Source organism: Marmota flaviventris, chromosome 10 (genome assembly GCF_047511675.1).
Source record: "Marmota flaviventris isolate mMarFla1 chromosome 10, mMarFla1.hap1, whole genome shotgun sequence".
Classification (NCBI taxonomy): Eukaryota; Metazoa; Chordata; class Mammalia; order Rodentia; family Sciuridae; genus Marmota; species Marmota flaviventris.
The window spans coordinates 16,441,176-16,468,819 of record NC_092507.1 but is presented as its reverse complement, the minus strand read 5'-3'; the positions used below and the strand labels follow the sequence as shown (position 1 = coordinate 16,468,819).

Here is a 27,644-nt window from a genome sequence, read left to right as displayed (position 1 = left end):
GGTCCCCAGTCTCGACCTCTAAACAGAGTGTGGCACCATCTCTCTCCAAGGAGGAGCCCAAGGACTCATGAGGAGGAAGTGTCCCATCCCTGTGTGGCCTTCCAGTCACCCCCACATAGAAGTTTCTGCTACTAAGGGCCCCCCATCCCTCCCTCCAGCCATCTACCATCCATCCATTGTTCATCCATCCATTCAGCCAGCGTGGCTGAGCACCTACTGTGTGCCAGGGGCTAGGACCCAGAGTTGGACTAGACTGCGTCCCTTGATCCTGAAGAGTTTATTTACTCATTCATTCAGTAAAAGAGCGGGGGCCGGGTAGGAGGCGGTGTTGGGGGTGGGGTGAGTGTTGCTGGGGGAGGGGGGTGGCCCTGAGCAGGTGGGGTTCAGCCCCATGGGTCACGCCCCCGGATCAGGGAAGAGCAGGAACCCGGAGAAGATGCTGTTGGCGCCCTCGATGCCCAGCAGCGAGTTCTTGTCGGTGGCCTGCAGGAAGACCATCTCCCCCTGCTCCAGCTTGAGGACCACGCCGCCCGTGGTGACCTGGAAGGTGTTGAGGGCGTAGTCGCAGAAGGTCACCACCTTCTTCATGCTGTCCCGGCCCCGGACGAGGTTGACGCACAGGCTCCCTCGCGAGCTGGCGTGGTAGGTGAAGTAGTAGAGGCCGGGCACCCTGCAGGTGAACTTGCCGCTGCGCGGCTCGTAGTTGTTGTTCACGTTGGTGATGACGCTGTCGAAGCGGATGACCTGGTCCCGCCTCAGGACGTTGTTGACGGTCCTCATGGCAGAGAAGGCGATCTTCTGTGTGGCCTTGTAGTCTCCTGACTCACCTTTGGGACCCGGCAATCCAGGGGACCCCGGGGCACCCTTCGGGCCGACTGGACCCTTGGGGCCAACTTTTCCCGGGTTGCCGGGAATCCCCGGCTCTCCCTTCTCTCCAAACTCACCGTGGTCCCCTGCCAGCCCGGGAAGCCCTGGAAGGACAGAGACAGAGACAGAGACACGAGTGCGCCCAAGGAAGGAGCTTGCACTGGGACCTCGTGACCGGGGCATCACGGGGAGAGTGGTACCCGCCGAGGACAGGGCTGGCCCTGCCTCTGCCCCAGCTCCCAGGTCCCTTGTCAGCCTCAAGCCTAGAGCAGGGCGACTGAGCTCCTGGCCCAGGTGCTCCTGTCCCCCACCCAGCCACGGCAGACATCCTTAATCCATCACAGCTGCCCTCGCTCTGCCCCTATCGGGAACTCTGGGATCATCACTCCACACTCTGGCAGCCACCACCCCTTTTCCAGCAGAGCAGCAGAGGACGGTGCCTGCGAAGGTGGGGTCAGCGGACAGACAGCTGTGCTTCTCGTGTGACACGAGCCAGTGTTGGTTGTGTCACCTGGACACAGCGAGTCCCGTTCTTTGGAACTCAGCTTCCCCATCTGTAGAAGGGGGACGGGGCTGTTTGGTGGATCTGTGAGGTGACGTGGGGTGGCGGGAGGGTGAGCTGCACCGAGGCTGCGGCAGACCCCAGGGGAGGTGAGGAAGGAGCCGCGGCACACAGGGGCTTCGTGGGGGCAGTCCCATTGGAGCCCCGTGTCACTGTCCCTGCTTCACAGGTGAGGAACTAGCAAGGCACAGGGGTGGAGCCCTGCTCTGGGGGAGAGGGGAGCCAGGACCGCGTGGCGGCGGTGCTGTCTGCCTGGCGGGGCGGGAAGAGCCGTGGCCCTGGCTGAGCCTCGGCACCTCGGGGCACCTCTCTGGAGATGAGTTTTCCTGTCTGTAAAATGGGGCCCAGGATTCCCTCCTGGCAAAGGTCCTGGGTTTGTGCTTTTGCATTTTCTAAGGCAGGTGACGGTGACTTGGGAGGCAGGAGATGGGGCCTCGGCCCGTGACACCAGTGTGCCCCAGAGCCCGCAGTACCTTTCTCGCCCTTTGTCCCCAGGGTCCCAGGCTGGCCGTCATTGCCAGGGATGCCAGGGATGCCAGGGGTGCCAGGGATGGCCGGGGGCCCAGTGCAGCTCTGGGCCCAGCAGACGCGGAGCAGCAGTGGCAGCAGCACCAAGGCACGGCCCCCCGGGAACATCATCCCTGTCTCAGCCGCCTGCGGAGAGAAGACGGGGTCACAGCCGTCGCCCACTCATGGATCCTCCTCTTCCTGTGTCCACCTGTCTGTTTATCCATCTGTCCACCCACCCACCCATCCTCCACCCTTCCCCCCCCTCCATCCTCCCTCCATCCTCCACCCATTCACCCACCTACTCACCCATCCATTCACCCACCCATTCATCCTCTACCCCTCCCTCCATCCATCCTCCATCCATTCATTTATCCACCCATCTACCCATCCACCCACCCATCCATTCACTCATCCATCCACCCATCCACCCATCCATCTGTCCACCCACCCACTCACCCTCCATCTCTCCCTCCATCCCTCCCTCTATCCATCCTTCATCCACACACCCATCCATCTTCTATCCATCTATCCGCTCATCTACCCACCCATACACTCACCCACTCACCCACTCATCTATCCACCCACTTACCCATCCACCAGCCCACCCACCCACTCACCCATCCACCCATCCATCTGTCCACCCACCCACTCACCCTCCCATCTCTCCCTCCATCCCTCCTCCATCCCTCCCTCTATCCATCCTTCATCCACACACCCATCCATCTATCCACTCATCTACCCACCCACCCACCCACTCACCCATCCCCCCGCCCACCCGCCCACCCACATGCTCAGTGGTGTGCTGTCCTGTCTCCTTTCCCCAGCCCTAGGTTTAGAGTTAGAGGGTGGACAGGAGGATGTGGCCCCTGCCCCCGGGGTCCTGTGCCCTGAGGGGGACAGGATCAGTGGGTCATCCTACAGTTGAACATAGACAGTCGCAGTCTGCGGCTGGGGCTCGGGGGGGAAAGGGAGGGGGCTGGAGGGTGGGTGTCTGGCTCTGTGAGACGTCGTCCCTCAGGATGGGCTTTTCCACAGAGGAAAAGTGTGGTTTAGGCTGAGACCTGAGGGTCCTGAAAGGGCTGGGGCGAGAGTGACCAGGAGGAGGGAATGGTGGGGAAGGTCCCTGAGACAGGCTGAGGAGAGGGGCCAAGGTGGCAGGAAGGACCCGCGGGGGGGGGGCTGAAGGTCTCCTTCATTAGAGAGCAGGTGCTGTTGACGGGCGGGCACTCGGCACCCTCAAGAGCATCGGTGCACGGTGGAAACTAATTCCTGTACCCCAGAGGACACTGATGTTCAGAGAGGCCGAGCCAGTGCTCAGGGTCACACAGTAAGGAGCAGAGCCAGCAACCCTGCCCCCTACCAGGCCACCCCTGCTGCCAAACACCCTCGGGCTCCTCGGGGAGCTGCGCCTCTGGCCGGAGGGCCGAGTGCCCTTTGTTAATCCAGGGAGCTGGGGAGGAGGCCGGGGACTGTCCCAGAGATCAGCAGAGCCAGCGCGGCCCAGGGCTTTAGCTCTCAGGACAGACAGAAGGGGCCCTGGTCCAGCGGGTCCCCCCTTGTTCTGTTCTTTTGAATACAGGCAGCATTCACATCACAGTAGCCCGCTAACGGGGACACGGTGTGGCCTTTTTTGCATTCACGGCGGTGTGCAGCCACCTTGGCCATCTAGTTCTACTTGTTATCTTCCTTCAGACTAAAACTGTGCTCCCCCCCCCCAACTGGCCCTGACGACCTTGAAGCTGCCCCGTCTCTGTGGATTGCCCCGCCCTGTGTGTCTCTTGGAAGTGGGATCACAGGATACTGGCCTCTCGGGTCTGACTGTTTGCATTGGAGGTTCGTCCGTGTTGTGGCGTGTATCAGGGCTTGGTTCGCTTTTATGGGCAGAATAATATTCCACCGTGTGGATGGACCCTGGTCGGCTTCTCCACTCCTCTCTCATGGATATTTGGGAAGCTGCCACCTCTTGGCTATTGTGAACAATGCTGCCACCATCGTTCCTCACAAAGATTTGAGGACCTGCTTTTTTTTAGGGGGGTACTGGGGACTGAACCCAGGGGTGCTCAACCAATGAGCCACATCCCCAGCCTTTTTAACATTTTATTAGAGACAGGGTCTCGCTGGGTTGATAGGACCTCACTAGGTGGCTAAGGCCGGCTCTGAACTCACGATCCTCCTGCCTCGGCCTCCCACGCCTCTGGGGAGCTTTCAATTCTGGGTGCTGAGCTGGCCGTGGGTGGCCACGACTGTGGGCTTAGCTTTTTGGGGAGCCTTCACGAGTCCTCACATCCCTGCGGTGGCGACTCTGTGCAGGGCTCTAACGCACCGTCTCCGTGACGGCACCTGCCCCGTCCACCTTCCCCAGGTCGGAGTCCTCCCCGCCCCTCAGCCCTTGGGGGGAGCCTCCTCCTCCAGGAAGCCCTCCCTCACTGCCCCCCGCCCACAGGGGCCGGGACAGCAGAGCAGCCCTGCCGGCCTCCCGGGCCGCCACAGGACCACGGGTGGCAGGAACCGGGGGCTCGGGGCTCCCGTTTGGACTTGCTGCTTCGGCGTGTCCACTGAGCCCCCAGCACCCAGAGGCGCATAGGAAGCTGCGTCTCAGGAGTGAGGAGCGAGGCCCCGACTCGCCAGGGACGGCGGGGTGGCCTGGGGGCACACCCTGCTCGTCTCTGAGAAAGCCTCAGTTCTCACTCTTGCTGGGAGTTCTACAAAATGCCAGTTTGACAACTTATCAAGTTGGGCACTTAGCAGGGACCAGGCTCTAAGCCAAACGCATGAGGTGTCATGGTCTCATTTAGTTTAATTCTCATGACAGCCCCCTGAGGAAGCACTTTTGCTTTCTCATTTACGGATGAGGAACTGGGGATCAGAGAGGGCAAGCACCCAACAAAGGTCACACAGCTTTCACATTGGCTGGGATTTGAACCTACCTACGCTGGATCTTAAGAGGCCACTTAAGAAATAGGAGCCAGACAGTCTGATGAAAGGACTCTTGCACAGGACTTGCCAAGAGTGGTGCTGGCCATGTGTAAGGGGCAGAGGAAGGTGGCTTTTATCAGCAGGTAGGCAGCAGGCAGTCGCTGGATGCGAGGGCCTGTTTTGTTGTATGGAGAACAGCCCGGCAGGTTCAGGTCGCTTCTGCCGCTATTAGGGGCCTCCAGAAAATCACTTCTTCCCACCACAGTTTACCCTTCTATCTCCTCCCAGTCCCAACAGTTCCTTCCCCCAACTTGGAGTCAGGAACTTGAATTTGAACTCCCTCTCTGCTGTGTGACCCTGGGCAGTGCTTTAACCTCTCTGAGCCTCTTTGGCAGGGTTGATTTCTGGATTGGACTTGATAGCACCCAGAAGAGAAAAGATCTTGGGAAGCTCCCGGCCTCTCCCCTGTTACTGAGCTCACCGTAAGGAACAGCGAATCCCAGCTCCCCGCCGGTCAAGGGATTTCCTCCAGAGTCCAGCTGAGAGACCCACCAGGGGGCAGGAAGCTGGGAGAAGCAGGGTTTGGGACGTCAGTGCTGGACCGGCAGAGGGGACCAGTTCACGTCCCGCCTCTGCTCCGCTGCTGTGTTTGCGGCCAAGGTGGCCACTGAGCTGACCTCTAAGGCTTGCTGCACCCCGAAGGGCTCTGTGCTCCCCGGAGGGTGTCTCGGGCTGAGGGAGGTTAGGAGACTGGCCCGAGGTGACCAGCACGTAAGAGGGCTGCCACAGACTCCCGGCTCACCCCAGAGAGCCCCAGGCCGCCTTGGGCCCTGCCTCCCCACCGTCAGACCCCTGCGGCTCCGAGGCCACGCTGCCCCATCCCCCGGGTGCTGGGCTGTGCTCACCTGGGGTCCTGGGGTCCTGGATGCCGTGGGGCCGGGCAGCAGTGGGGCCAGGAGTGGAGCCCGCTGCTCTCCGTCCAAAGCAGAAGTTCCATTCCCAGAGGCGGAAGGGCTTCCCCTTGCGGTCCCCTCCCAGGGCCGGGCAGGCGGCCCCCCCTTTGTCCCCACCGCCCCCATCCCGCTGCCTTGGGCAGTTTCAGGTCCCATTTCTGCCCCCGGGAGGAGGGTTCCTGTAAACCGGTGGCCAGTGGCCAGTGGGTTTCGCCGACTCAGCGGCCGGGGAGCACAGGCTGTCCGAGAGTGACCGCGAGTGACCGCAGCGGGCGGCCACCTGCCAGGCCCCTGAGCTCATGGGCTTCCGAGGGGCCCCACGGTCACCCCAGGGGAACGCCTGGTGCCCAACAGGTCTGTGTTCTGGCCCCGCGGTGCCCACCCCAGGCTGACAGCCCGGCGGAGCGCCACCTCCTCCGCTCTAGGATGGGACCGCAATCAGCCCGCCCTGGGGTCTCCCGGCCACCAGGGTGACGGCCACCAGGGTGACGGGTGGGGTGACGGAGGAGGGCTCGTCCCTGCTCCCTTCCCATCCTCGGCCCCGTCCCCTTCCCATTCTCCAAGAGCAGTTGGAGAAACCCGCTCCCGACTTCTGTATGCCCCCCACCTCGAGCCCGACTCAGAGCTGGTGACAGCGATGGCCACAGGCAGGTGCCCTTGTGGATCCTAAAGTGGACCCAGGCTGGCTCGAGAGGCCTCGGTTACCCGTCCCCCACGTTTCACTTGCAGGGAGACGGGGTCCCCAGGGGAGGCGTCACTTGAACACGTTCCCTCCTCTCTCTGAGCCGGCCACGGTCCCCACGGAGCCATGTTAAACATCAAGTGACACAAGGCTTTTTGTTCCTGTGAGAAATGTCACCAAAAAAAGCAGTGACGGCCAGAGCCCACACCCCACCTAGGAGGGATGAAGGCCTTGGCCAGGCACCGGGACGCCAGCAGCCTCAGTGTGCCACGAGGCACCCCGCTCGGGGACAGTGACCCGGCCAGTGCAGGAGCTGGGGCCCCGTGACATCTGCGCTTGGAGAATCCAGGGGCGCCCAGGGGCACTTGAGCCTGGGTGGTCGATGGCCCCGGGAAAGGTGGGATTGGACTTGGGTGGCAACAGCAGGGCCGGCGTCGGGCGCTCTGGGCTCGAGTCCCAGCTGGGCCTCTTCTGACCGCGTGGCTCGGGCGCGTGGCCCAGCCCAGTGCCCTCCTCTCCACGCCGTGGGCCTGGGTGTCGCGCTCCGGGGGCTGTTGGTGGGAGCGGGGAGGAGACCCCACAAGCCCAGGAGGCCCGGGAAGCTCATGTGGAGGAGGGACGCGGTTCTCGGAGTCCTGTGGGAGGCCTGGGCGTGGGGTCGGGGCTGGGGCTCCCTGGACGTGACCCCTGAGGGCAGCTGGTCTCTGTGCCCATCAAGTGGCTGCGCCACACCCTGTTAAGGGGGGACCCGGCCAAGAGCAGAATAAGGAGCCTCAGCCCCTCAGCCCCCTGGTCGGAAAGCTGGGGGTGCAGCCTGGGGCACCCCGCTTCCTGCCGAGTCCTCCCACCTCTTGCCCAACGTGCCAAGGCCCCTGCCCGCCACCAACGTGGTGGACGTGGCGGAGCCTTCCGCGGCCCATCTCTCCGTCCAAGAGGGGACAGGAGGCAGTTATGGGGACCCGAGGCCACACGGGCTCGCCTCCCAGCGCCGGGCTCTGCTCCGACACTGGCCATGTGACGGTCATCGGTTGTTTTAAACAAAAGAGAAACGACAAGAACGACGTGTCTCCACCAGCATCACGGGGTGAACCACTAAGTGGCTGACGGTGGGACACTGAACGCGTGGCCGGTGACCCAGGCTGGCCCTGCCGAGGCACCCGGACCCCTGGGTTCTGTGTGTGCGTGTCCTTCTCTGTCCCTTCTCCCACCCCTCAGGTCCCAGGTGGTGGCATTCACCCGCCGCCCGCCACTCACCACGGCCCCATCTTCCCAAACCCCCAGGAGGCTGCGAGGGTCCGCGGACCCGGCTTGGTTTGCAGCAAGTCCCCAGGTGGATCTTATTTGCTGGCAGACGAGGGGACCTGGCCTCTGAAGGGTCCTGAGTTTGTGGTCCCAGTCTGCAGAGGGTGCTGTGGGGACGTGGGGACCTGGGAGGCCTTCCTGGAGGAGGTGACCTGGGGGAGGCATCCTGTCCGCGTGGATGGGCCATGTGTGTGAGGGTGGGGCTCTACAGGACGGAGGACAGCAGGGGCAAGGCGTGGACGTGTGGAACGGGCTGTCAGAACCGGCGGCCCAGGTGGACACAGGGGGCTGCAGAATTCACTCTCACTGCCCCTCAGTGATGCCACTGTGCGGTCCGTGGGCCTCGTGGAACCAGGACGAGACCCCAGCCAGGTTCCCCTGGGCCCGGTCAGCCTCACGGCTCGCTGCGCTCCAAGGCCCGGACCTGAGGGCTGCCCAGGGAAGCCCGACTTCTGACCTTTCTGCAGCGTCCCTGACCCGGGCCGCTGAGCCCAGCAACCCACCTCCAAAACCTGGAGGCAGCGGGCAGCAGTGTCTTTAGGTGACCTCTTGGGGGGCCCTGGAGTCTGTGATCATTTGGGGTGACTCAGTCCTCTCTCACCCACTCACGCCCGTCTCAGCACGTGGCTGCGAGGCCCAGAGGCGTCCACGTGCTGACGCTCCTGCGCAGGCCTGGTGTGCGCCAAGCCCCCGGGGTCTAGCTGGCAGGACCCCCGCGGCTCCCTCATCCCTCTGCATGGACGCAGGCTGCTGCCTGCCTCGTGGGCGCACTGCCAGCCCCAACTCCTCCCGCACTCAGTGCTGCCCCTGGGGGACCTCTGGTGGCCTGTGACCACACTTGAACACCCCCCTCCACCAGGCCAGATGGTGCTGGGGGTCACAGCTGGTGCTGAGCACCCCCCGGACACCCCACGGCCAGAGCCCGCGGGCAGCTGCGGCAGATGCGAAGCGGAACAGGCCAAGTTCATGGTGTCACCGAGAGGGACCGGGGCCACGCCAACGTAGGGGTCTAATTATTTATTCGTCCATCCCCCCCTCTTCCAAGACCTGAACAGATAAAAATGAATGACGGTCGCAGGAGGTACTGGTTCAGGAACGGGACAAGCAGTGGCCCCGAGAGGAGCTCAGAGGGGGAGGGGACAGGAGGGCGGGGCGGGGAGTCAGGGTGGGCTTCCTGGAGGAGGAGTCCACCGGCCGGCGGCTAGTCGGGGAAGAGCAGGAAGCCCGAGAAGACGCTGTCGGAGCCCTCGGTGCCCACCAGGCCGTTGTAGTCGTTGACGGCCAGCCACACCTGCTCGCCCGCCTGCAGGTGCAGCAGCACGCCGCCCGAGCTGACCTGCCGGCTGTTGGACATGTGGTCGCAGAAGGTGGTCACCTTGACGCCGCTGCGGTAGAGCACCACGCACAGGTTGGCCGTGTGCGACGTGTGGTAGACGAAGTAGTAGAGCCCGGGCACCTTGCAGGTGAACTTGCCCGTGCCCGTGTCATAGTCCCCCTGCGGGTTGGTGACCACCGTGTTGAACCTGACCAGGCCGTTGGCCGCCGGGTACTGGGAGGTCTGCCGGGTGACCGTGAACACCGACTGGTGCTTCTGCTTGTACCTGCCCTCCTCCCCGGGCTCCCCGGGAAGCCCACTGGGGCCGCGGTCCCCCGGCGCCCCAGGGGGTCCCATGGGGCCGTTCTTCCCGGGGTAGCCGGCTGGGCCCGGCTCGCCCTTCTGGCCCTTGGGTCCTCGGGTGCCAGGGATGGCTGGGATTCCTGGGGAGAGAGCAGGTGGGTAGGACGTGGGGGTCAGGGCAGGGTACCCTGGGGTGTCCTGCCCAGATGGATGTCCACTGGAAGTGGGCCCTGGCCTGGGGTAGTTTCCTCATCTGTGATGGAGAGGGTCGGACTCGATGGACCCGGGAGGTGTCCCAGCCCTACCGGACGTCAGGCACCCTGACAGCAGGCGCAGCAGGTGGCCACGGACACCCTGTGGGGCCTGCACGGAGCTTTCCAAGTTTAAATCACAGCAGCGAACGGCGCAAATCTGGAGCTCACCTAAACTCTAGGTCCCTGGTCTTTCTGTCTTTCTTTTTCTTTTTTCTTTTCTTTCTTTTTGGTTTGGTACCAGGGATTGAACTCAGGGGCACTCAACCTCTGAGCCCCATCCCCAGCCCTTTTTTGTATTTTATTTAGAGACAGGGTCTCCCTGAGTTGCTTAGGGCCTCACTTTGCTGAGGCTGGCTTTGAACTCTCGATCCTCCTGCCTCAGCCTCCCCAGCGGCTGGGAGGACAGGGGTGCACCACTGCACCCAGCTCCTAGTGTTTCTTGACAAAAATCAGAAGACCAGCGAGAGGCAGCTTCCAGGCCTTTACCTAGTTCTGTAGGTATACTATACCTTCAACCTTGTGTTCGGAAATCAGAGTAGGGACAGAGGCCCCACGCGCCCTCGGCCTCACTTTCCCCAGCGGCACGTGCTGTGTAGTGAAGGGGACCTCAGAGCTGGGAGGTGGGCATCAGGACCCAGGCTGCCAGCTCGGGTGCTCGCCCCCACGCGTGTGTGGTTCTAGTACAGCTGTGTCGGGGGCAGGTTTCTGCACCCACCGTCCTCCCTGCTGAGGGGCACGTCTGTCACTCTGCGTGACTTTTCTTAGGAGGGACCTGGACTTTCACCAGCTGCAGGGTTCGCACCCCTGAGCCTGACCCCGGTGGTGAGCACAGGCAAGTCCCGGGTGGAGTGACAGAAGCTTGTCCAGTCACCCGAGCCGCTCAGCCCACCTCAGCCCTTGGGACACGTGGCCTGGTTCAGTTCCCTCGAGTCGCAGCGGAGGAAACCGCGGCCAAGACCTTCCCACTTCATAGGTCGATCTCTAGAGTCTCCTCTTCCAGAAGCCCTCCGTGCTCACGCCTGCTGGCCATCACGGCTCTTTTCCTCCTCTGCTTTCCCAGGGCTACATGTCTGTAACTCTATGGCGTGTGGACCTTTTAGGTCCCAGGGTCAGGAGAGTGGGGCCAGGACCCAGCAGACGGGCCTCAGGCTGTGTGACACTGGGCAGGTGACCTCCCCTCTCTGAGCCTGTTTGCTCAGTTGAGATAAGAGCATAAGGGAACAGAGCCCAGAGAGGCTGGCAGAATGGAGCCAGGGAGCACAGCTTGAAAGGTGCTGGGCACAGTGCCAGACACGGTGGACACAAGTGTCCAGGGGACCCGGGTCGTGGGGAAGCCAGTGGTGCTGGGCAGGGCTGGCTCCCAGCCAAGCATCCATTGGACAGGGACAGGAAGCAGCAGTGGAGAGAGGCTCAAAAGGTTAAGGGTGTGGATAGGATTCTGCTGTGTGACTCGGGGTGAGTTGATCAACCTCTCTGAACCCCAGCTCTGACATTTGCAAAGTGGGAGTAGATCACATTTTCAAGGGGTTTTGGCCCAGTTTCCTCACCTGCAGGACAGAGCTAACAATTCTAACCTTGGGAAAGGCAAAGGGCTCTTTCCACCAGCCCCCTCCATCTGCCCCTCCAGGAAGGAGCTCTGCCCAGGACCCTGGCTTCACATGCTCAGCTCCCCGCAGGGCGCCCCCCTGTACGGGGCCCAAGGCCAGCGCCCACCCCGTCCTCCGCCCCTTCTCTGAAGGGCTGTGCCTGAGCCTCCAGCAGAGGAGGCTGCGGTCCCGGTCCCCTCCCTCTCCATCCCTCCAGCACCCCGGGAGGTGGCCAGCTCAGTCCCCCAAGACAATGCCCCACCTGGCCTCCGCCTGGACACCCCCACCCACGTGACCTCATCCCCCAGGTGAGGGGATGCCCACTCCTCCCTGTTGGCGCCCAAGGCTGGGGCTGCGGGTGTGCCCACGGAGGGCAGCGGTGCCCTTGGGCTTGGACTGGGCAGCTGGTGCCTCGCACCTCCCCCGCGTGGGCCCCCTTCCCCGGGTGTCACCCACAGGCAGCGGGGCAGTGGGGGGCTGTGACACTAGTGGGCAGCTGGGAGGGTTCCAAGGCCGTCGGACATGGCCTCTGAGCGCCTGCCACCTGCAGGGACAGGGGCGCCCTCCCTACTGTGGGATGAGGACAGTGAGGAGTCAGGTGAGGGGACGAGCCCAGCCCCAGGTGGCCCTGGGGACCACAGACTCACCGGGCTCGCCCTTGGGGCCCTGCAGCCCGTCATGTCCGTCCTTCCCAGGGGCCCCCGGCAGGCCTGGCATCCCCGGGATCCCGTAGCAGCTGGGGCTGGACTGTCCCCGCAGTGGCCGCGCCAGCAGGAGCAGCAGCAGGCAGAGTCCCAGGAGGCCCCTGCAGCCGGGGCCAGCGTCCATCCTGGGGAGGGAGCGGGTGGGGAGGGTGGAGTGGCCCCGGGCCCTGCCTTCCCGCCCTCCTGGTGCTCAGCTCACTCCCTCCAAGGAGGGACCGCGATGGCGGGTGGGAGCTGGCCTCTGCTGCAGCCAGGCCTGGGCTCAGCAGGGTGGACCTCCCGCCCCCCAGCCCAGCCGTCCAGGAGAGTCGCCCTCGCCCTCACCTGTGCGCCTGGGGCCGGGAGGCTTCTGGCCTGGTCACAGAGGTCCTCAGCCCTCTTCCCTCTCGCAGAGCGGAGGACACCGCGTCAGAGTGGACAGAGCAGGATGGCCCAGGGCAGAGCTGGGGTCCCCTCCCCCGTCGCTCCCCTCCCCCCCACCGCTCCCTGTCCCACATCCCCTTTTCTTGTCATTTTCCCTGACGTGACACTTTCTCAAGTTCCAGCCAGGCTGACCACAGTGACCCCCACCCCCTTCCGCCTACACCTGGTCATGAGTGTCTGAAATGGGGAACTGAATGACGTCCCCAGGGCACAGATGTCCCTGGGGTCAGGTTGGCCCACCCAGTGTCCGGTCCCCTCTGTGGCCTGCACGGTGCCTGAGGCTTAGCTGGTTGGCATCACCGAGGGGGAGTGACTGTCCCCTCACCGACGAGGACACTGAGGCCCAGGGAGGCCGATGCCCGGGCCCCTCGTCCACCCGAGTGTTCTCTGGGGCTCAGCGCCCACCCGCTGCTCGGCCACCACCACACATGCAGTCCGACATGCACTTGTCAGGTGCGCGCCTGGTTCTAGAAACATCCATGGCCCACGGGGTCGCTGCGCTTGGGGGTGGACACCCAGGAGGAGCCAGCAGTGCTGAGTGCCCGGCCCTGGCTCCGGTCAGCGGCTGTGGCTTCCCCTGCCCGCCCTGCACTCGGGCGCGGAGGCCTTCGTGAACCCCACCTCCCCCTGACTCTGGGGGACCCAGGCTTTGGGGTCACTGCTCTTCCTTTCCCGGGTCCCCTGGATCCCCCCTTCCCACTGCCTCCTGCCGGCCTCCGGCCAGGGGCCTGGGTGGGTGGGGTCCAGTCATGGCCCCTCTCCTGCCGCCCACCCCAGAATGAGGACTTGCAGCGGCTCCACGCAGGCCGCGGTGAGGACGTGGTCGGGGACAGCAGGAGTTCAGCGTCCTCCCTCAGGGCCTCGGGCTCCACCTGGACCTCTGTCCTGTGGCCCAGGCCACCCAGCCTGGACAGAGGTGAAGCACTTGGCCCCGAGAGCCCCCTGCGGGTGGAGGTCTGGGGGGGCATAAGAGGTGGGCCCTGCCCATGGGGTGGGGACAACCCAGCCCCCCGCGGGCCCTGGGCTGCAGCTGCTGTCCTCGCCCCCTGGGCGCCCAGGTCCTCTTTGTCCAGCAGGTGGCAGCCTCGGCCCGCGCTCGGCCCGCTCCTGCCCCACCCGCTGGCCTGGGCGGAGGCGGTGACAGGACTTTGGCACTTTGGGGTGCGGCAGGGGGGCTGTACCTAGGCCCCGCTCTGTCCAGGAGTGACCTTAAGCACCGTCACTGGGCTCGGGTCCGGGCCTCGTCTGCGGGGTTCCACGCCCCCGTGGCTGTAAGATGCCCAGGGCGGGGTGGGCACCCAGAGCGGCCTCCCCCAGCCTGTGGGCAGCGGGTTCCGACAGGTGGGGACACGGGCCGACCATGCAGGGTCCTGAGCGGGGGACCACTGGTGGCAGTGAGGGACGGGGGACACTCCAGGGTCTCTGAGGACAGCTGTGTGGAATCGCGTGTCGGGGTCAGGGTGGAGAGCTCGGGGCTGCCCCCGCCCTGTGCGTGATGGGGCCGGAGGGTGATGTGGGTGTCGGTGTGTCTGGGCCACGCGTTCCCGGGGGTGTGCGCCTGTGTGCGCGAGACAGAAAATGCATCTTGGGTGGTTCACGAAGGTTCCTTGGAGGTCGGAGGCGGGAGCTAAGTGGTGGGAGAGATGTGTCCCCCCAAGTGCACACGGGTGTGAAGTCACAAGTGTGGGTGTCTCCCAGGGTGTGCGAGGGTGTGCGCTGGACCCACGTTTCCTTGGGAGTGGGTGGCTTTCTGTGGGGCCCTGGGGAAGCACATGAGCATCCAGGGTCCTCCAGGTCCCCAGCCCGGGCAGATGCCCAGAAACCCAGGCTGCTCACCCGCTGGGAGGGAACCCGGGGCCAGACCCAGGAGTCCTAGCCTGGGGGAGTGCTGGGCGTCCCGGGACTGGCTGTCTCCCTTCTCTGATTCTGCCCCAGCCAGGGGTGGGAAAGCACTGTGTGAGTGTGCAGCCCAGCTGTAGGGTCTGGGGAGGCTGTAGGGTCTGGGAGGCTGTAGGTCTGGGGAGGCTGTAGGGTCTGGGAGGCTGTAGGGTCGGGAGGCTGTAGGGTCTGGGAGGCTGTAGGTCTGGGAGGCTGTAGGTCTGGGAGGCTGTAGGGTCTGGGAGGCTGTAGGGTCTGGGAGGCTGTAGGGTCGGGAGGCTGTAGGGTCTGGGAGGCTGTAGGGTCTGGGAGGCTGTAGGGTCGGGAGGCTGTAGGTCTGGGGAGGCTGTAGGGTCTGGGAGGCTGTAGGGTCGGGAGGCTGTAGGTCTGGGAGGCTGTAGGGTCTGGGAGGCTGTAGGGTCTGGGAGGCTGTAGGGTCGGGAGGCTGTAGGTCTGGGGAGGCTGTAGGGTCTGGGAGGCTGTAGGGTCGGGAGGCTGTAGGGTCTGGGAGGCTGTAGGGTCTGGGAGGCTGTAGGGTCGGGAGGCTGTAGGTCTGGGGAGGCTGTAGGGTCTGGGAGGCTGTAGGTCTGGGAGGCTGTAGGTCTGGGAGGCTGTAGGGTCTGGGAGGCTGTAGGGTCTGGGAGGCTGTAGGGTCGGGAGGCTGTAGGGTCTGGGAGGCTGTAGGGTCTGGGAGGCTGTAGGGTCTGGGAGGCTGTAGGTCTGGGGAGGCTGTAGGGTCTGGGAGGCTGTAGGGTCGGGAGGCTGTAGGGTCGGGAGGCTGTAGGTCTGGGAGGCTGCAGGGTCTGGGAGGCTGTAGGGTCTGGGGAGGGTGCCCTTGGGCTTGGGTGGCAGTGGGACTCGGGCTCGATTCCAGCCCCTCCCTTAGATCCCGCCCTGGGGCTCCAAGCCCTTGCCAGGGCCCATTTCATCGCCTGTAAAGTGGGTCGTGACTCGCACCTGGAGCCTGACCCACAAGATGGCACAACAGACGATAGCTCGCAGCTCTGCAGCCCTGCAGCCCTGACGGGAATGTTTATTGAGAGACCAGACGAGGTGACTCACCCGGGCGCTGGCTGCAGGCCTGACAGCAGGTCACTTACTCTCCCAGCCTTTGAGGTAGGTGCCATCATCAGCCCCACCTTACAGACAGGACACTGAGGTGCAGAAGTCACCCGGCCTGCGGACGACCCGGCAGGGGTGAGCGTTGGCACCGAGATTGGAGCCCGGCTGGGGCGGCCCCTGGGACCCGCTAAACACAGCGGGAAACGCTGGACAGGCGGCCACCTCCCCAGTGCCCGGAGCGGCGACTGGACCTCAAGCCCCGCAGACAGACTCAGATCTTTATTCCAGGAAGGGGCAGAGAAGTGGCCCGGGGGGGACGGTGGCCAAGAGCAGGACACAGGGAGGGCCGGGAGGGCGGCTCAGGGGGACGGGAAGATGAGGAAGCCGCTGAAGATGCTGTCGGCCTCGGGGCCCTGGTAGATGCGGCCCTTGGCGGGGTCCTTCTCGATCCAGACCTGGTCGCCGTGGTTCAGGTGCAGCACCGTGCCCCCCGACACCACCTGGAACAGCCCCTTCCCGTTGGTGTCGCAGAAGCCCAGGGTGCGCCGCACCTGGCCCCGGGAGGAGGACACGATGGTCAGGCAGATGTCCCACTTGGAGACCACCTGGAAGGTGAAGTAGTAGTAGCCGGGCACGGCGCACAGGAACTGGCCCGAGTGGCTCTGGTAGGGGCTCTCCTGGTTGGTGATGACCGTGTCGAAGATGACCACGTTGCCGCCCACCGGCGGGTTCCGCCTGATGGCCGAGAAGGCCGGCCGCGGCTGATCCTTGATGTTTCCTGGGTTGCCCTTGATGCCCTTCTGTCCTGGCAGGCCACGGTCCCCAGGGAGGCCGTTGGGCCCTGGGTAGCCCATCATGCCCGGCTTTCCAGGGAGCCCAGGCTCCCCGGGGTCTCCTTTAAGGCCCCGGATGCCTGTCCTGATGCCAGGGGCTCCTACGGGGAAGAGGAGCCCAGGGTCAGCGTCCAGGGCCTGCCCCAGGGGAGGGCTGGAGCCTCGGGGAGCTGCGAGACGAGGCGGGAAAGCCCGCACCTTCAAGGCGATCCCCGAGGGCTGTGTGACCTTGGGCTGGTGTCTCGATCCCCCTGAGCCTCGGCTGCTTCTGTGAAATGGAGAGAAGCCTGAACTGGCCTTGGGACAGCGTGGGCTCTGGGACCGAGGACACTCTGGCTGCTCCTGTTCCCACCCACATCTGTGCACCCCACACCCCTCCAGGCCTCTGACCCCTTCTTCCTCAGGTTTGGGGACCTTGTGTAGATTCCTGGATACAAACTAATGCCAGAGTCTCTGCCGATCCTTCTGCTCCACTGGGGACGGACACAGCAGCAGGACGCGATGAGACTCTCCTCCCCCCTCCCGTTTCCATCCTCCCTGTTCACTGATCCCTCTCAATGTGCCAGGCAGGATTATGTCTCCATTTTACAGATGAGGAAACTGAGGCTCAGAGAGGGTCGGTGACTTGCTTGAGGTCACACAGCAAGGCAGTGGCTCCTGAGCCTGAAATCCGGGGCCTGTTCACTCTGGTATCTGAACAGTGACTGAGGTCGTGCACTGCTTCAGAACCTTCACTTTCATGGCTCGAAGCAGCTCATTATCCAGAGGAGGAAGGTCTTGGCAGGTCTGGGATCTGGCCCATACGGAAGGCTAGGCACCCGGCCCTTGGGGCAAAGTGCAAACCAGAGGGCTTCCTGGGGGGGCCCAAGTGGACCTCTGCTTCTCGGGGCCACCCGAGCCCGCACCTGGAGGCCTGGCCACTGGCTGAGGGTCCAGAAGAAGCTGCTTACCCGGTTCCCCTCGCTCGCCCTTGAGGCCCGGCCGCCCGGGTCGGCCAGGTTTCCCCGCAGCCCCGTCCTTCCCATTGGGTGCTCGGCACACATTCTCGGTCACTGTCCAGGGCAGGGACACGGCCAGCACACAGACCACCAGCCACCGCCAAGGGGCCTCCATGGCGCCTGTGGAGACACGGCGGAGCCGGGCGGGCTGGGCACCATGTGCTCACACCCCGAGGCCCACACCACCCGTGTGCCCTCCCCCAGGGCACACCCCCAGGCCTCTGATGGCCACTGGCCGTCCAGCTCCAGGGACCCTGCAGACGCACAGGCAGCGAGCAGCCCAGGCCCCCGCCCGCCCCGCGCTCGATGGATCCATTGAACAAATATTTATCCACCTCCTGCTCCTTGCTCAACCGACACTCTCGCCCAGATGGGAGCTGCGCCCGGGCAGCCGCGGACACATCTGCTCCCTGCTCCTCTGAGCGTCCACCGGGAGGGGCTGCGCCACCCCCTGCTCCGGCCCGGGGCCTCGGGGCTCGGCACTCACCCATTCTGGGTCCTGGACATGTCCCCTCCCGGAACCAGGGCAGCATCCCTGCCTCCCTCCTCAGGTGCCCGGCCCAGCCCGCTGCCCGGTCCCCGAACCTCCCGTCCCCTCCCTCTGCAGGTCCAGCCTCACCTGCCTCCGGCTGTCCACGCCAACTGGACGCTCCTGCCCTTGCCCAGGGACCCCGGGGACCCAGAGGGGTGTTGCCCTCTGGGTGAGTTTCACATCCCTCCCCACTTCCCCTTCCCCTCAGCCTCAGACAGGGAGACTTTGAGCCGACCTCAGCAGGACTGGGACGTGGGACAGCTGAGCCCAGCCACTGTCACATGGGACAGTGTGGAGGGGGCGGGAGAGCTGGCGGTGCCCAGGAGGAGGGGTGGAGGGGACCGGGGGGGCTGTGGGACCCGGAGGGAGAGACCATCAGGGCGGAGCAGGCTGTCTTCCCGTCAGGCACCTGCTGACCTCGTCCTGCCCAGAGCCAGGGACATGCAGAGAAGAAAGAGCAGGGCTGGGGGGGACGGGGGGGACCAGGGGGGACCAGGGTCCGGACTTCCCCTTCCTGGCTGCGTGTCCTCGGGAAGTTACTCAACCTCTGGGTCCTCAGTTTCCTCATCTGTAAATTGGGAACAACAGATTCTGCCTCGTCGGATTACAGTGACACACACGTGCAGAATAACTGGCGCATGGGGACCGTGGAACCGTCAGCTTCTACCAACACGAAAACATAAAAACAGCAATGGGGGGGCGGGCAGGGGGCGGCTCAGTGACAGAGCACTTGTGGGGCACACACGAGGTCCTGGCTTGGATCCCCACACCGCCCCCAAAACCCAACAACCAAACAACAGCAACAACAAAACCGCACAGCAACAGAACCCGACAATCCTGCTGGGCAGAGGCGTTTGAATGCTCCACTGACGGGGCGCTCACTACCTGCCCAGACCCTGACAGCACTCCTATTGTTGACACTGATCCACACCCTCTCTCTAAGGCTCGAGATCAATGCCATCGGGCCTGGGCTGACCACACCTTTCTGCCTCCGTCTGCGAGCATGTCATGGTCTTTCAGAGAATTTGCCAGAGGAGGAGGCCAGGAGGCAGCGGGAGGGAGAGGGGAAGGTCAGGGTCGGCAGGCTCCAGGGTCCCTCTTTCACCTGCAGTCTCCCGTGGCCCTGCCGTCTACCAAACAGAGACAGAGGACTGCTGTGATTGAAGGCGGGGCCACGAGGCCTGCCTGCCGCCCCCCTCACCTCCAGGACGCCGGAAGTCAGAATCTCCCTGCTCAGCTGTGTGGCCCTGGGCAAGCTGCACCCTCCCCTGGAACCCAGTCTCCTTCTCTGTAAAATAGGGATGACAGCCAGACTCCTCGGTGGGCTTCTGAGGGATTATATGAATTTATGAGGAAGTCTCTGCTACCGTTGCTGTGAGCAATAGCTGTGTGATCTTGGGCAAGTTACCTAACCTCTCTGAGCCACACTCTCCTTCTACCAGGAGGCAGGCAGGTGGCCCCAGATGGTCTCTAACATCCTTTCCAGAGCCCATCTTCTTTGACTGCCTCGGGCCAGCCTTGCTTTCCAGAAGGAGGGGTCAGAAACATGAAATGTCAGAACCCAGAGGCTCACCTGACTCCCCATTTTGCTAATGAAGAAATGAAAGGTCAGAGACAGAAAGACTTACCCAGCGTCACACAGGGAAGGACCGAGCTGGTCTGAGGGAGGGTCAGAGACTGTGAAAAACTTGCCAATGTTTAAAAATCATGAAATACACAATTGTCATGTAAATGTCTATAGAGGAGGAGCACAGCAAAATTTTGGCAGCTTATTAATAAAAGGACGAGCAGGATGGCAAAGAGAGTTCAATGAAGAACATTTTTTAAAAAATCACACAGACCTACACATGGGAAAGAAAGGAGAGATGCCGTAGAACAGTAATGGAGATTTCTGGAATATTCATAAAGTTGTTGAATTAAATATGAAATGGCTGATGTTCCAGGGGTGACAGAATCACGGAGTTGGAGGTGCCTTCTCTATGGGAAAGAGATCATTTCCGTTGCTTCTAGACAAAAAGAGTCTGCAACTTATGTTCTGCACCACGAGCAGCTGTCTCTACAGAGTGTGGACCTGATCAACAGGAGAGAAGAAGTCAAGCAAAGTGACATTCCCCTGGAGGGTCAGGTCTTGTGCGGGCTCCTTGGAGGTGGCTGGAACCTGACTTTGAAGGACGCGGGTCATCCATGTGCCTTACCTCCAGGTGCTGGGCCATCTCGCTTCTCAGGCTGTTGCAAGAGCAGAAACCTTCCCAAGCCGCAGCACGACAGGAAGGCACCGGTCACCAGTGGCCCTGTGAATGTCACAATGGGGACACCTCCAGGCCCACAGAGTCGAGTGGGCACCTTCTTCTTCCGTTTCTCCTGAGCTCCGACTCCTGGTGGGGAGGCAGAAGATGTGGGGGTGAGAGGAGACCCCAAAAGGAGTGTCTACCAAGTCTGGACCCACCAGCTCTCTCAGAGTCGGGGTCTTTAAGGAAGGACCAAAAAGAACAAGGAAATTATTCAGAGTCTTTATGGTGGAGCTGCATCTCTGTCAAGGGTTGGGTTCCCAAATTAGGATATTAGGCAACACTGTATAAGGAAGGTCGGTACTGCTGCCCAGGGACCGCTCAGCGCCTGCCTAGCACCGGCTGGACCTGGGTTCCACCCCGGGACTGCAAAACAATAAACAATAAAAATTTTAAAAAATTGGAAAAACATGTGGGGAAAGTGCTGTGTTGGAGGCCACAGTACCATTTTGCAATAGTCACTCTGTGCTTTGACACTGAACAGATTTCTTTGATTGAGAACCACCTGGCTAATGTTAACCAGCCCCCCCCAACACACACACACACACACACAGACACAGACACACACACAGACACACACACAGACACACACAACACACAGACACACACACAGAGACACACACAACACACACACACAGACACACACACACAGAGACACACACACACAGACACACACACAGACACACACACAGACACACACAGAGACATACAACACACAGACACACACACACGCAGACACACAACACACACACACACACACAGGGACTGAACGTCAAGGCCTGGAGTCCCGCTCAGCGGGCGGTTGGGCCCAACACCCGCTCTATGAAAACCGCTGTTTCTGGGTCTGAGTCCTTTCAGGCCCAGTGCGGGTGCAGGTGACTGTATTAGTGACTCTGAGGTTTTTCTATTCTTTCTCCCCAAATCGGGGTAAAGGTGCAGATCCTCGGTGCCTGGCCCTGGACTCCGCGTGTCCTGGCCCCGGCCCAGCCTGGGGTGCATGCACCGTGTTCCCACCAGGCCGGCCAGGGGCAGGGGGCCGCTGCAGCCCGGGGCTCCGCTCGCTGGCCCTGCTCCTGGGCTAAGGGAAGGGCGTGCCCGGGTGTCAGCTTCCTGCAGGCGGCGCCCACCTGCCCTCACTGCTGGGCCCTTGCATCCACGGGTGTGTCCAGGGTCCCTCGGTGGCCGGTGGGTCCGATGAATAGAGCCAAGAACCTTCTGGCACAGCTCCACTGCCCCGCCCACCCTGGGGACAGAGGCGCTGGGCAACTGCTTCAGCACCTTGAAGGGGCGGAGAGCTCCCGCCCTCCACCTCTGCTGTCCCCTCCAGGACCCCTCGCCAGCGCCCCTCCCCCAGACCCCTGGGCCCCTCCCTCCCTGCCCGCCGCCCTCAGGTGGAGGTGGTCTCCGTCTCGTGTGCTGGGTCATCACCTCCTGGGCCCCTGCAGCCTGTCCCTTCTTCCCCGCCCCGTGAAGTCCGGGCTTTGTTGGCACGTGGGGGCTGGGAATGGGGAGGGGCTGTCCCGACTGCCACTTGTCTCCCGCCTACACTCTCTGCCTCCCTGGGCAGCGCAGAGGGCATCTTGGGGTGGTATCTGTGGAACACCAAGGGCCCTGTAAGCCGCCACCCATCCGCTGTGGAGAGGAGGCAGCCCGGGTCCAGGTCCAGCACCTGCGGCCCTCCTGCTGGGCTGCCTCCTCCTCTGGGGCTGGTCTCCCCTATGAACCCGGGTCAGCGGTCCACCTGGGCCAGCAGGTGCTGTGACCATGGCTTGTCGCGGCACCCGCCAGGCAAGTAGCAAGATGGCCCTCAGAGAGCCAGTCTAGGGCGACCTGTGGGTAAGTTTGGGAAAGAAGATGCAAAAAGAAAGCAAAACAAGACACAAGCAATTTCCTCCTGGAGGTGAAGAAAAGCAGGAAGAGGCAAAGCCCTCTACTCCCTCCTCTTGGCCCAGCTGAGGGCCGTGGTGTCCTGGATGCCCAGGAGGGAGCCGTTGGGGCCAGGTGAGCAGCTGGGAGACGCCCACCACATGAGGATGGAGCTGGAAGCTGGTGCAGGCAGGTGAGATGTAAAGGATTAAGAGATCAGGGGAGTTTGGAGAACAAACAGCCGGCGGGGAGGATTTCCTGAGCCAGCTGGGCTCCGGCCTGAGGGACTCACACAGGCATCCTGAGGCTGGGATAAGGCCGGCTCTTCCGGAGCTCACCTGGGCACAAGGGTTCCAGTAGAGTGGCCTGGGGACTCCACATGGGAGGCAACCCCCTCGTCTGCCCATCAAGCCTTGGCATGTGCCTCTGCGTTTCTTTCAGTGGGTGATCAGCGCCCACTCTAGAGAGTTCTGAACCTGCATCAAGTGTGCATCTGTAGGACATTAGCAAGCTGTCCCTGGTGAGCCGTCTGCGTGCCCAAGACACTGTCTCACCTCATCATCCAACCCCAGGGAGCTGGCCCTCTGATGGAGCCCCCTTTACAGCTGAGGTAACAGAGACTCAGAGAGGGTAAGTGACTTGCACAAGGCCACACAGCTAGCAGTGGTCGAGTTCTTTCTGTAGATGTTCCATGGGCGTCCTACAGATGGCGATGTAGAACAGCAACTGGGAAAGCAGGCCATCAAGGGGGGGAGTGTCAGACTCTAAAGGAAGGACTTGCTGCTCCACAAATTTCTCCTCCCAGTATCAGGCATTTTACATATGTCTTCTCGTTTAATTTACTCAGTAAATTAAGGGCAGCATTCTGGTTCAAAGATGAAGAATCTGAGGCTCAGAGAGGGGACATGATTTATTCATGGGACTGGGGTTGGATTACCAGATTGAACAAATAAGAATGTAGAATGCAAAAATAATAATGATAATAATAAGCCAGGTGTGCTGGTGCATGCCTCAGACAGGAGGATCACAAGTTCAAAGCCGGCCTCAGCAATGTCAAGGCACTAAGCAATTCAGTGAGACTCTGTCTCTAAATAAAATACAAAATAAGGCTGGGGATGTAGCTCAGTGGTCAAGTGCCCCTGAGTTCAATCCCTGTTATAATAATAATAATAATAATAATAATAATAATAATAATAATAATAATAATTTCCTAGTTCAATTTGAATTACAGAAAAATAACAGTATTCATGAGATAGACTAAAAGGTTATTTATCCTGTATTTTATCTGACAACCTTCACAGGTCATAAAGCTGGTAAGTGGCTATTTACCTCTTCCCTGTGGCCTTCTAGAAAGAACCATAGGGATATGGCAGGGTGGAGGCTGGCGCGCCTCCCTGCCTCCCAGTGGAGTCCCTCCACTCACGGACCCAGGTCACCACTGCTGTGGGCTGGCCAGGAACCCAACCCCACCCTCCACATGCCCCCATCACCCCGCTGCCTGCCCTCTGGGGCCCCTCCCTGCCCTACACCTTTCATCAGGAGAGCCACTGGAGGCAGGCCTTAGGCTCGAGTCCCCACTCTGCTGGGTGTCCCTGGACCAATCACCTCCTGAGCCTCAGTCTCCCCATCTGTGAGGGGATGGGGACCAAAGCAGAAGTAGTGGTTCCCTGGAGCAGTCCCCTGGGAGAGCTGGTTAGGGGGCCCTGCTGAGGTGCACCCTCACCTCCACTGCATCTGGATCTCTGCAGGATGGGGTGGGGGACAGGGGGCTTCTGGACCCGTAACCGGTGCCCAGGAGATCTGAGCAGGAGCTCAGCTCATTCTGGGGCCAACAGCCACTAAGGGTCTTTCCGACCTTGGCATGTTGGCTGGGCCCCTCTGGATCTGTGAACTTGAACTTTCGCCTTCCCACAAGCAGGGAGAAGCCCTGGGGGGTCAGAAAGGCCTTGATGGAGGGCGCAAGGCCAGGTTTGTTGGGTGAGGGTCGAAGGGAGGGAAAGTCCCTTATTCTCCCCAATAGCTGAGGTCACTTCCAACCTCAGAATTCAGACATATTTCTGAAAACAAAATAGAGGTCTATAGTTTCATGGTCCCTGGTTGCCTCATGATTACTTCCCCATGGGGCTCCTGTTGTCACCCCCGATTAACTGGTGGGGAGGCTGAGGCTCAGAGAGGTTAGTAAATCTCCTGTGTTAAACAGCACAGCTGATCCAGTCCCAGTCTCTGGAGCCAGGCCTTGGCGTCCCCCCCCTCACACACACACATGGTCGTGAAAGGTGCCAGTCCCAGCCTGGTCTCCTGGCCTGGGTCCTGGGTCCTGGGTCCTGGGTCCTGGGTCGTGGCCACTGCAGTTTCTGTCATGATGCTCTGAGCCCCATCTCTGTCCTGCAGCAGCCCACTGAGGGTCTTTGTCCAACACGCTCCTGACCCCAGGTCTGATCCTGTCTTCTTTCCCCCAGCCCAGGGCATGTCCAGGTCACGGGGCACGCGGCAGAGCGGGGATCTGAGGCAGGTCCCGCCCTGCGCGAGCAGCTCTCCCCTTTCCACCCGCAGAGCCGCTCTGGAATTTGGGCTCCTGCCCGCGCCCCGCTCTCCCCAGCCCTTTGCTGATTACAAATAAACACCGGGTCTACGCGGGAGAGTAATTAACTCTCCGATGTGGGGAGAACTAATCAGCCTGGAGTTTGCTGCAGGTGGAAGAGCAAGGCTTTTCCTAAGTAGTATGCAAATGAGCCCGTAGTATGCAAACGAGCCCCCGCCCCGGGGAGGGTGCAGCCGGGAGCGCGGTGCTGCAGGGACTGGTTCTGGGAACCCGGAGGGCGGCTGCGGGGGGTGGGGGGGGCCCTCAGGTTCGGGGTCAGGGGGGCCAGCGTAGGGGTGGGGCTCACTGCTCCGCAGACCCGCCGTGCTCGTGTGGAGGACAGAGGGAGAAACAGGCGCTGAATCCAAACGCCACCGCCCTCCCCTGGTGACCGTGGGCGAATCGCTGCGCCCTCCTGAGCCTCAGTCTCCGCGCTGGAACTCGGGGGTGACAATGTGCGCGGGCCGGGGTGACTGAGGCCCGGCAGGAACACCCTGCGGAGCTCAGCTGGGGCTGGGTAAGTGGGCACTCACGGGAAAGCACCCAGAAGTGCCCCTGGCGTCCCTCGTGGGCCGCAGGTCAAGGCCGAGCCCCGCCCCTGCGCCTGCCTTCGGGGTGTGGTCGTCCCGAGACTGGTGACTTGGGAGGCTGCAGGAATGACCCTCGGCCCCCCAGCGCCACCGTTTCGCTTACCTGGCCTGAAATTCTGGATTAGGACTCGGGTAGGGAGAGTGACCCTCCGCAGCCCCCGAACCGCCCGGTCCACACACACATTTTAAGGGGGCGTTGACGCTCAGGTTGGTGCCGGCGCAGAGTCACCCCGAGAGCCAGCGCAGGCTTCCTTAGCATTGGGCGCCCTTGGTGGGCACCACAAACGAGCCGTGAGGCTTCTTCACCCCCTCCTTGCCGTGCCCTGCTGGATTCCACCCTGTGGGGTCATCTTTCTGGGGTTAGGCACTGTCCTCCTAGGTGGCCTTTAAAGGACAGGGGTGGGGGCAGGGAAAGGGGCAGGAGGCAATTTCTGGGTAATGGAAAGGTTTTCTATCTTGACCTGGGGTGTCAGTTACCAGAGTGTCCTCACCACTTATAAGTTTTACCTCCATCAAACATAATTAAAAATAAAATAAAATGTAGGTATCTTTTGGGCCGGGCCGTTGGCACACACCTGTAATCCCAGTGGCTCAGGAGGCTGAAGCACAAGGGTCACAAGTTCAAAGCCAGCCTCAGCAAAAGGCTCTAAGCAACTCAGTGAGGCCCTGTCTCTAAATAAATTACAAAATAGGGCTGGGGCTGGGGCTCAGTGGTTGAGTGCCCCTGGGTTGTAGATAACTTTGGGGAGAGATCACACACTAGTATGCTAATGATGTCCAAGTGGTCAGCCAGCATCTGCTTGCGGTCTCTGGTGAAGGGGAGCTCCCCACCCACCAGGCCAGGCCGTCTGTTCAGCAGTGTACCTGGGCTTCGAACACAATTGGACTCCAGAGTCCAAGCCCAGAGTCTACCGACTCCCCCAGGACTGTGCGTACTTAGGGACTGTCATCAGAGTGAAATGAGGTGTGACATGTGAGACATTTGTCGCCTGCGGTCTAGAGGCATTGAAAGATCCCGCACATCCAGAGACACGGGAGATTTACACACCCCACCCCGTTGAAACCGGAGTTTGAGATGAGACCAGATTCTCTGCCTCACCAATTTCTTTCTGGGTTCTTGTCTCACAAATTTGAAGAATGAAATCTGCGGACAATAACTGAAGGCAGGACTGGATGGCGTGGGCTTTATTTAAGTGAGAAAGAATGAGAGCTCTTGCCAGGTGAGGGGGGGCCGATAGTGAGCTTTCCGCCTAAATGTACTAGTCCAGGGGCTTCTGTAGCTCGTCTGCAGAGCACTGACCAAAATCCATGCCAGACGGGTTTTGGAAAAGGGTTAAGGCTGTTGGCTTGGTCTGTGACCCTCCAAACGGGTGTGTCCTTTAAGACCCTGACTTTGAACTTTCCGGGCACTTCTGTTGGGTCCATCTCCACTTCCGTTTTCCTGCTCCAGGACTAAGGACTTGTCTGGAGTGTGAGGTCATTTTCTTGGAGTGGTCTTTACGTTTGAAGTGGGGGAGAAAGTTAATAGAAGCCCATGACCCTGATGACCAGCCAGGGTGGCACAGAAATGAGGAAGGCCTGGGCAGTGGTGGACACACAGGCCGCAGCCACACCTGGACAGCTTAGTTGGCCCAGCCAGGGATGGTACCCTGAGGGTGCCAAGGATGTTCTCAATGACAATGACAGCCCTGAAATTGAAGAGGAGGAGGAGGAGGAGGAGTAGGAGGATTTAGACCATGAGGATGACAATGTGATGACCATTCTGTATTGGGCCCACCCTATGCCCTATCAGTCAGGATGAGCTAAGTCACACTGCAGTAACAACCACACCTCAGTGGATTAATGCTACAAAGGTTTGCTCTTCGCTCCTTCAAAGCCTGTCCTGGGTCCAGATGACTCTCCCTGCAGTCAGCCAGCCAGGCCGCTCACAGGCTGTGTCCCCACCTTTGGCCACTCCACCCAGCAGCAGAGCGAGAACACACTGGCGAGTCGGCACTAGCCACGTCACTTCCCCCGTGTGTCGTTGCCCAGTGCTGGTCTTGGGCCCACGTAGTTGGGGGATGGAGAATAACAACAGGGATGATGTCCCCACCCCCGCCTGGCTTTTGAGGTCCACCGTCACTCTTCACTGTGGTAAAATACGTGGAGCATGAACTTTGCACTTTGAGGCGGGCAGTCCAAAGGCACTAAGGAGATTCCCATCACCATGGGACATGCGCACCATCCACCTCCAGAACTTCATCATTTCATCCTGGACCCACTACACCCGAGCCCCCAGCCCCAGCCCCCAGTGAGCCTACCCCACTGTCTGAATCTGACCACTGTAGGGACCTCTCACAGGTCCAACCAGATATCATCCGTCCCTCTGTGCTTGGCTGATGATAATTAACATATTCTCAAGATTCCTTTCTTTCTGAAGCAAAATAAAGTCCATGGCAGGGGCTGGGGCTGGGGCTCAGCGGCAGAGCGCTCGCCTGGCCCGTGTGAGGCCCTGGGTTCCATCCTCAGCACCACAGGAAAATAAACAAATAAAATAAAGGCGTTCTGTCCATCTGCAACTACAAAAACAAAATGTCTTTTAAAAAAATTCCCTGGCAGGTGTGTACCCGATGTACCCATCCATCCGTCCATCCCCTGAG

General features: G+C 61.5%; 3 protein-coding genes across 5 annotated transcripts in view; all 3 read right to left on the bottom strand.

Moving 5' to 3' along the window:
- Positions 1–240: 240 nt before the first annotated feature.
- On the bottom strand, positions 241–5,845 carry C1qb (complement C1q B chain). 2 transcript variants are annotated; one of them, XM_027937530.2, is made up of 4 exons: positions 5,761–5,845; positions 5,337–5,421; positions 1,903–2,083; positions 242–971 (listed from the first exon to the last, which is right to left on the bottom strand). In XM_027937530.2, exons 3-4 carry the CDS (start codon positions 2,066–2,068, stop codon positions 397–399), a joined length of 741 nt encoding a protein of 246 aa, XP_027793331.2. In that variant the 5' UTR covers positions 2,069–2,083; positions 5,337–5,421; positions 5,761–5,845; the 3' UTR covers positions 242–396. The 2 variants fall into 2 exon arrangements, with proteins under 2 accessions (XP_027793332.2, XP_027793331.2); XM_027937531.2 differs by lacking the exon at positions 5,337–5,421 and having other exon boundaries at positions 241–971.
- A 2,949-nt stretch (positions 5,846–8,794) lies between these two features.
- On the bottom strand, positions 8,795–12,382 carry C1qc (complement C1q C chain). The gene is made up of 3 exons (XM_027937555.2): positions 12,279–12,382; positions 11,898–12,079; positions 8,795–9,550 (listed from the first exon to the last, which is right to left on the bottom strand). Exons 2-3 carry the CDS (start codon positions 12,076–12,078, stop codon positions 8,994–8,996), a joined length of 738 nt encoding a protein of 245 aa, XP_027793356.1. The 5' UTR covers position 12,079; positions 12,279–12,382; the 3' UTR covers positions 8,795–8,993.
- Positions 12,383–15,581: 3,199 nt separating this feature from the next.
- C1qa (complement C1q A chain) overlaps positions 15,582–27,644 on the bottom strand; it is an 83,351-nt gene continuing 71,288 nt past the window's right edge. Inside the window, exons 1-3 of one of the 2 annotated variants that reach the window (XM_027937477.2) lie at positions 17,768–17,895; positions 17,101–17,268; positions 15,582–16,251 (exon numbers count right to left, since the gene is read on the bottom strand). In XM_027937477.2, coding sequence (XP_027793278.2) covers positions 15,677–16,251; positions 17,101–17,263 — 738 coding nt within the window. In that variant the 5' untranslated portion in view covers positions 17,264–17,268; positions 17,768–17,895 and the 3' untranslated portion in view covers positions 15,582–15,676. Of the gene's footprint in view, positions 16,252–17,100; positions 17,269–17,767; positions 17,896–27,644 lie in introns of those variants that run through there. The other variant, XM_071618696.1, reaches the window with a different exon arrangement.

Coding starts and splice junctions, on each gene's coding strand:
- C1qb (XM_027937531.2), bottom strand. CDS start 2,068: ATGATGTTCCCGGGGGGCCGTGCCTTGGTGCTGCTGCCACTGCTGCTC. Junction 972..1,902: donor GGGGACAAAGGGCGAGAAAG/GTACTGCGGGCT, acceptor CTGTCCTTCCAG/GGCTTCCCGGGCTGGCAGGG.
- C1qc (XM_027937555.2), bottom strand. CDS start 12,078: ATGGACGCTGGCCCCGGCTGCAGGGGCCTCCTGGGACTCTGCCTGCTG. Junction 9,551..11,897: donor GGGCCCCAAGGGCGAGCCCG/GTGAGTCTGTGG, acceptor CTCTCTCCCCAG/GAATCCCAGCCATCCCTGGC.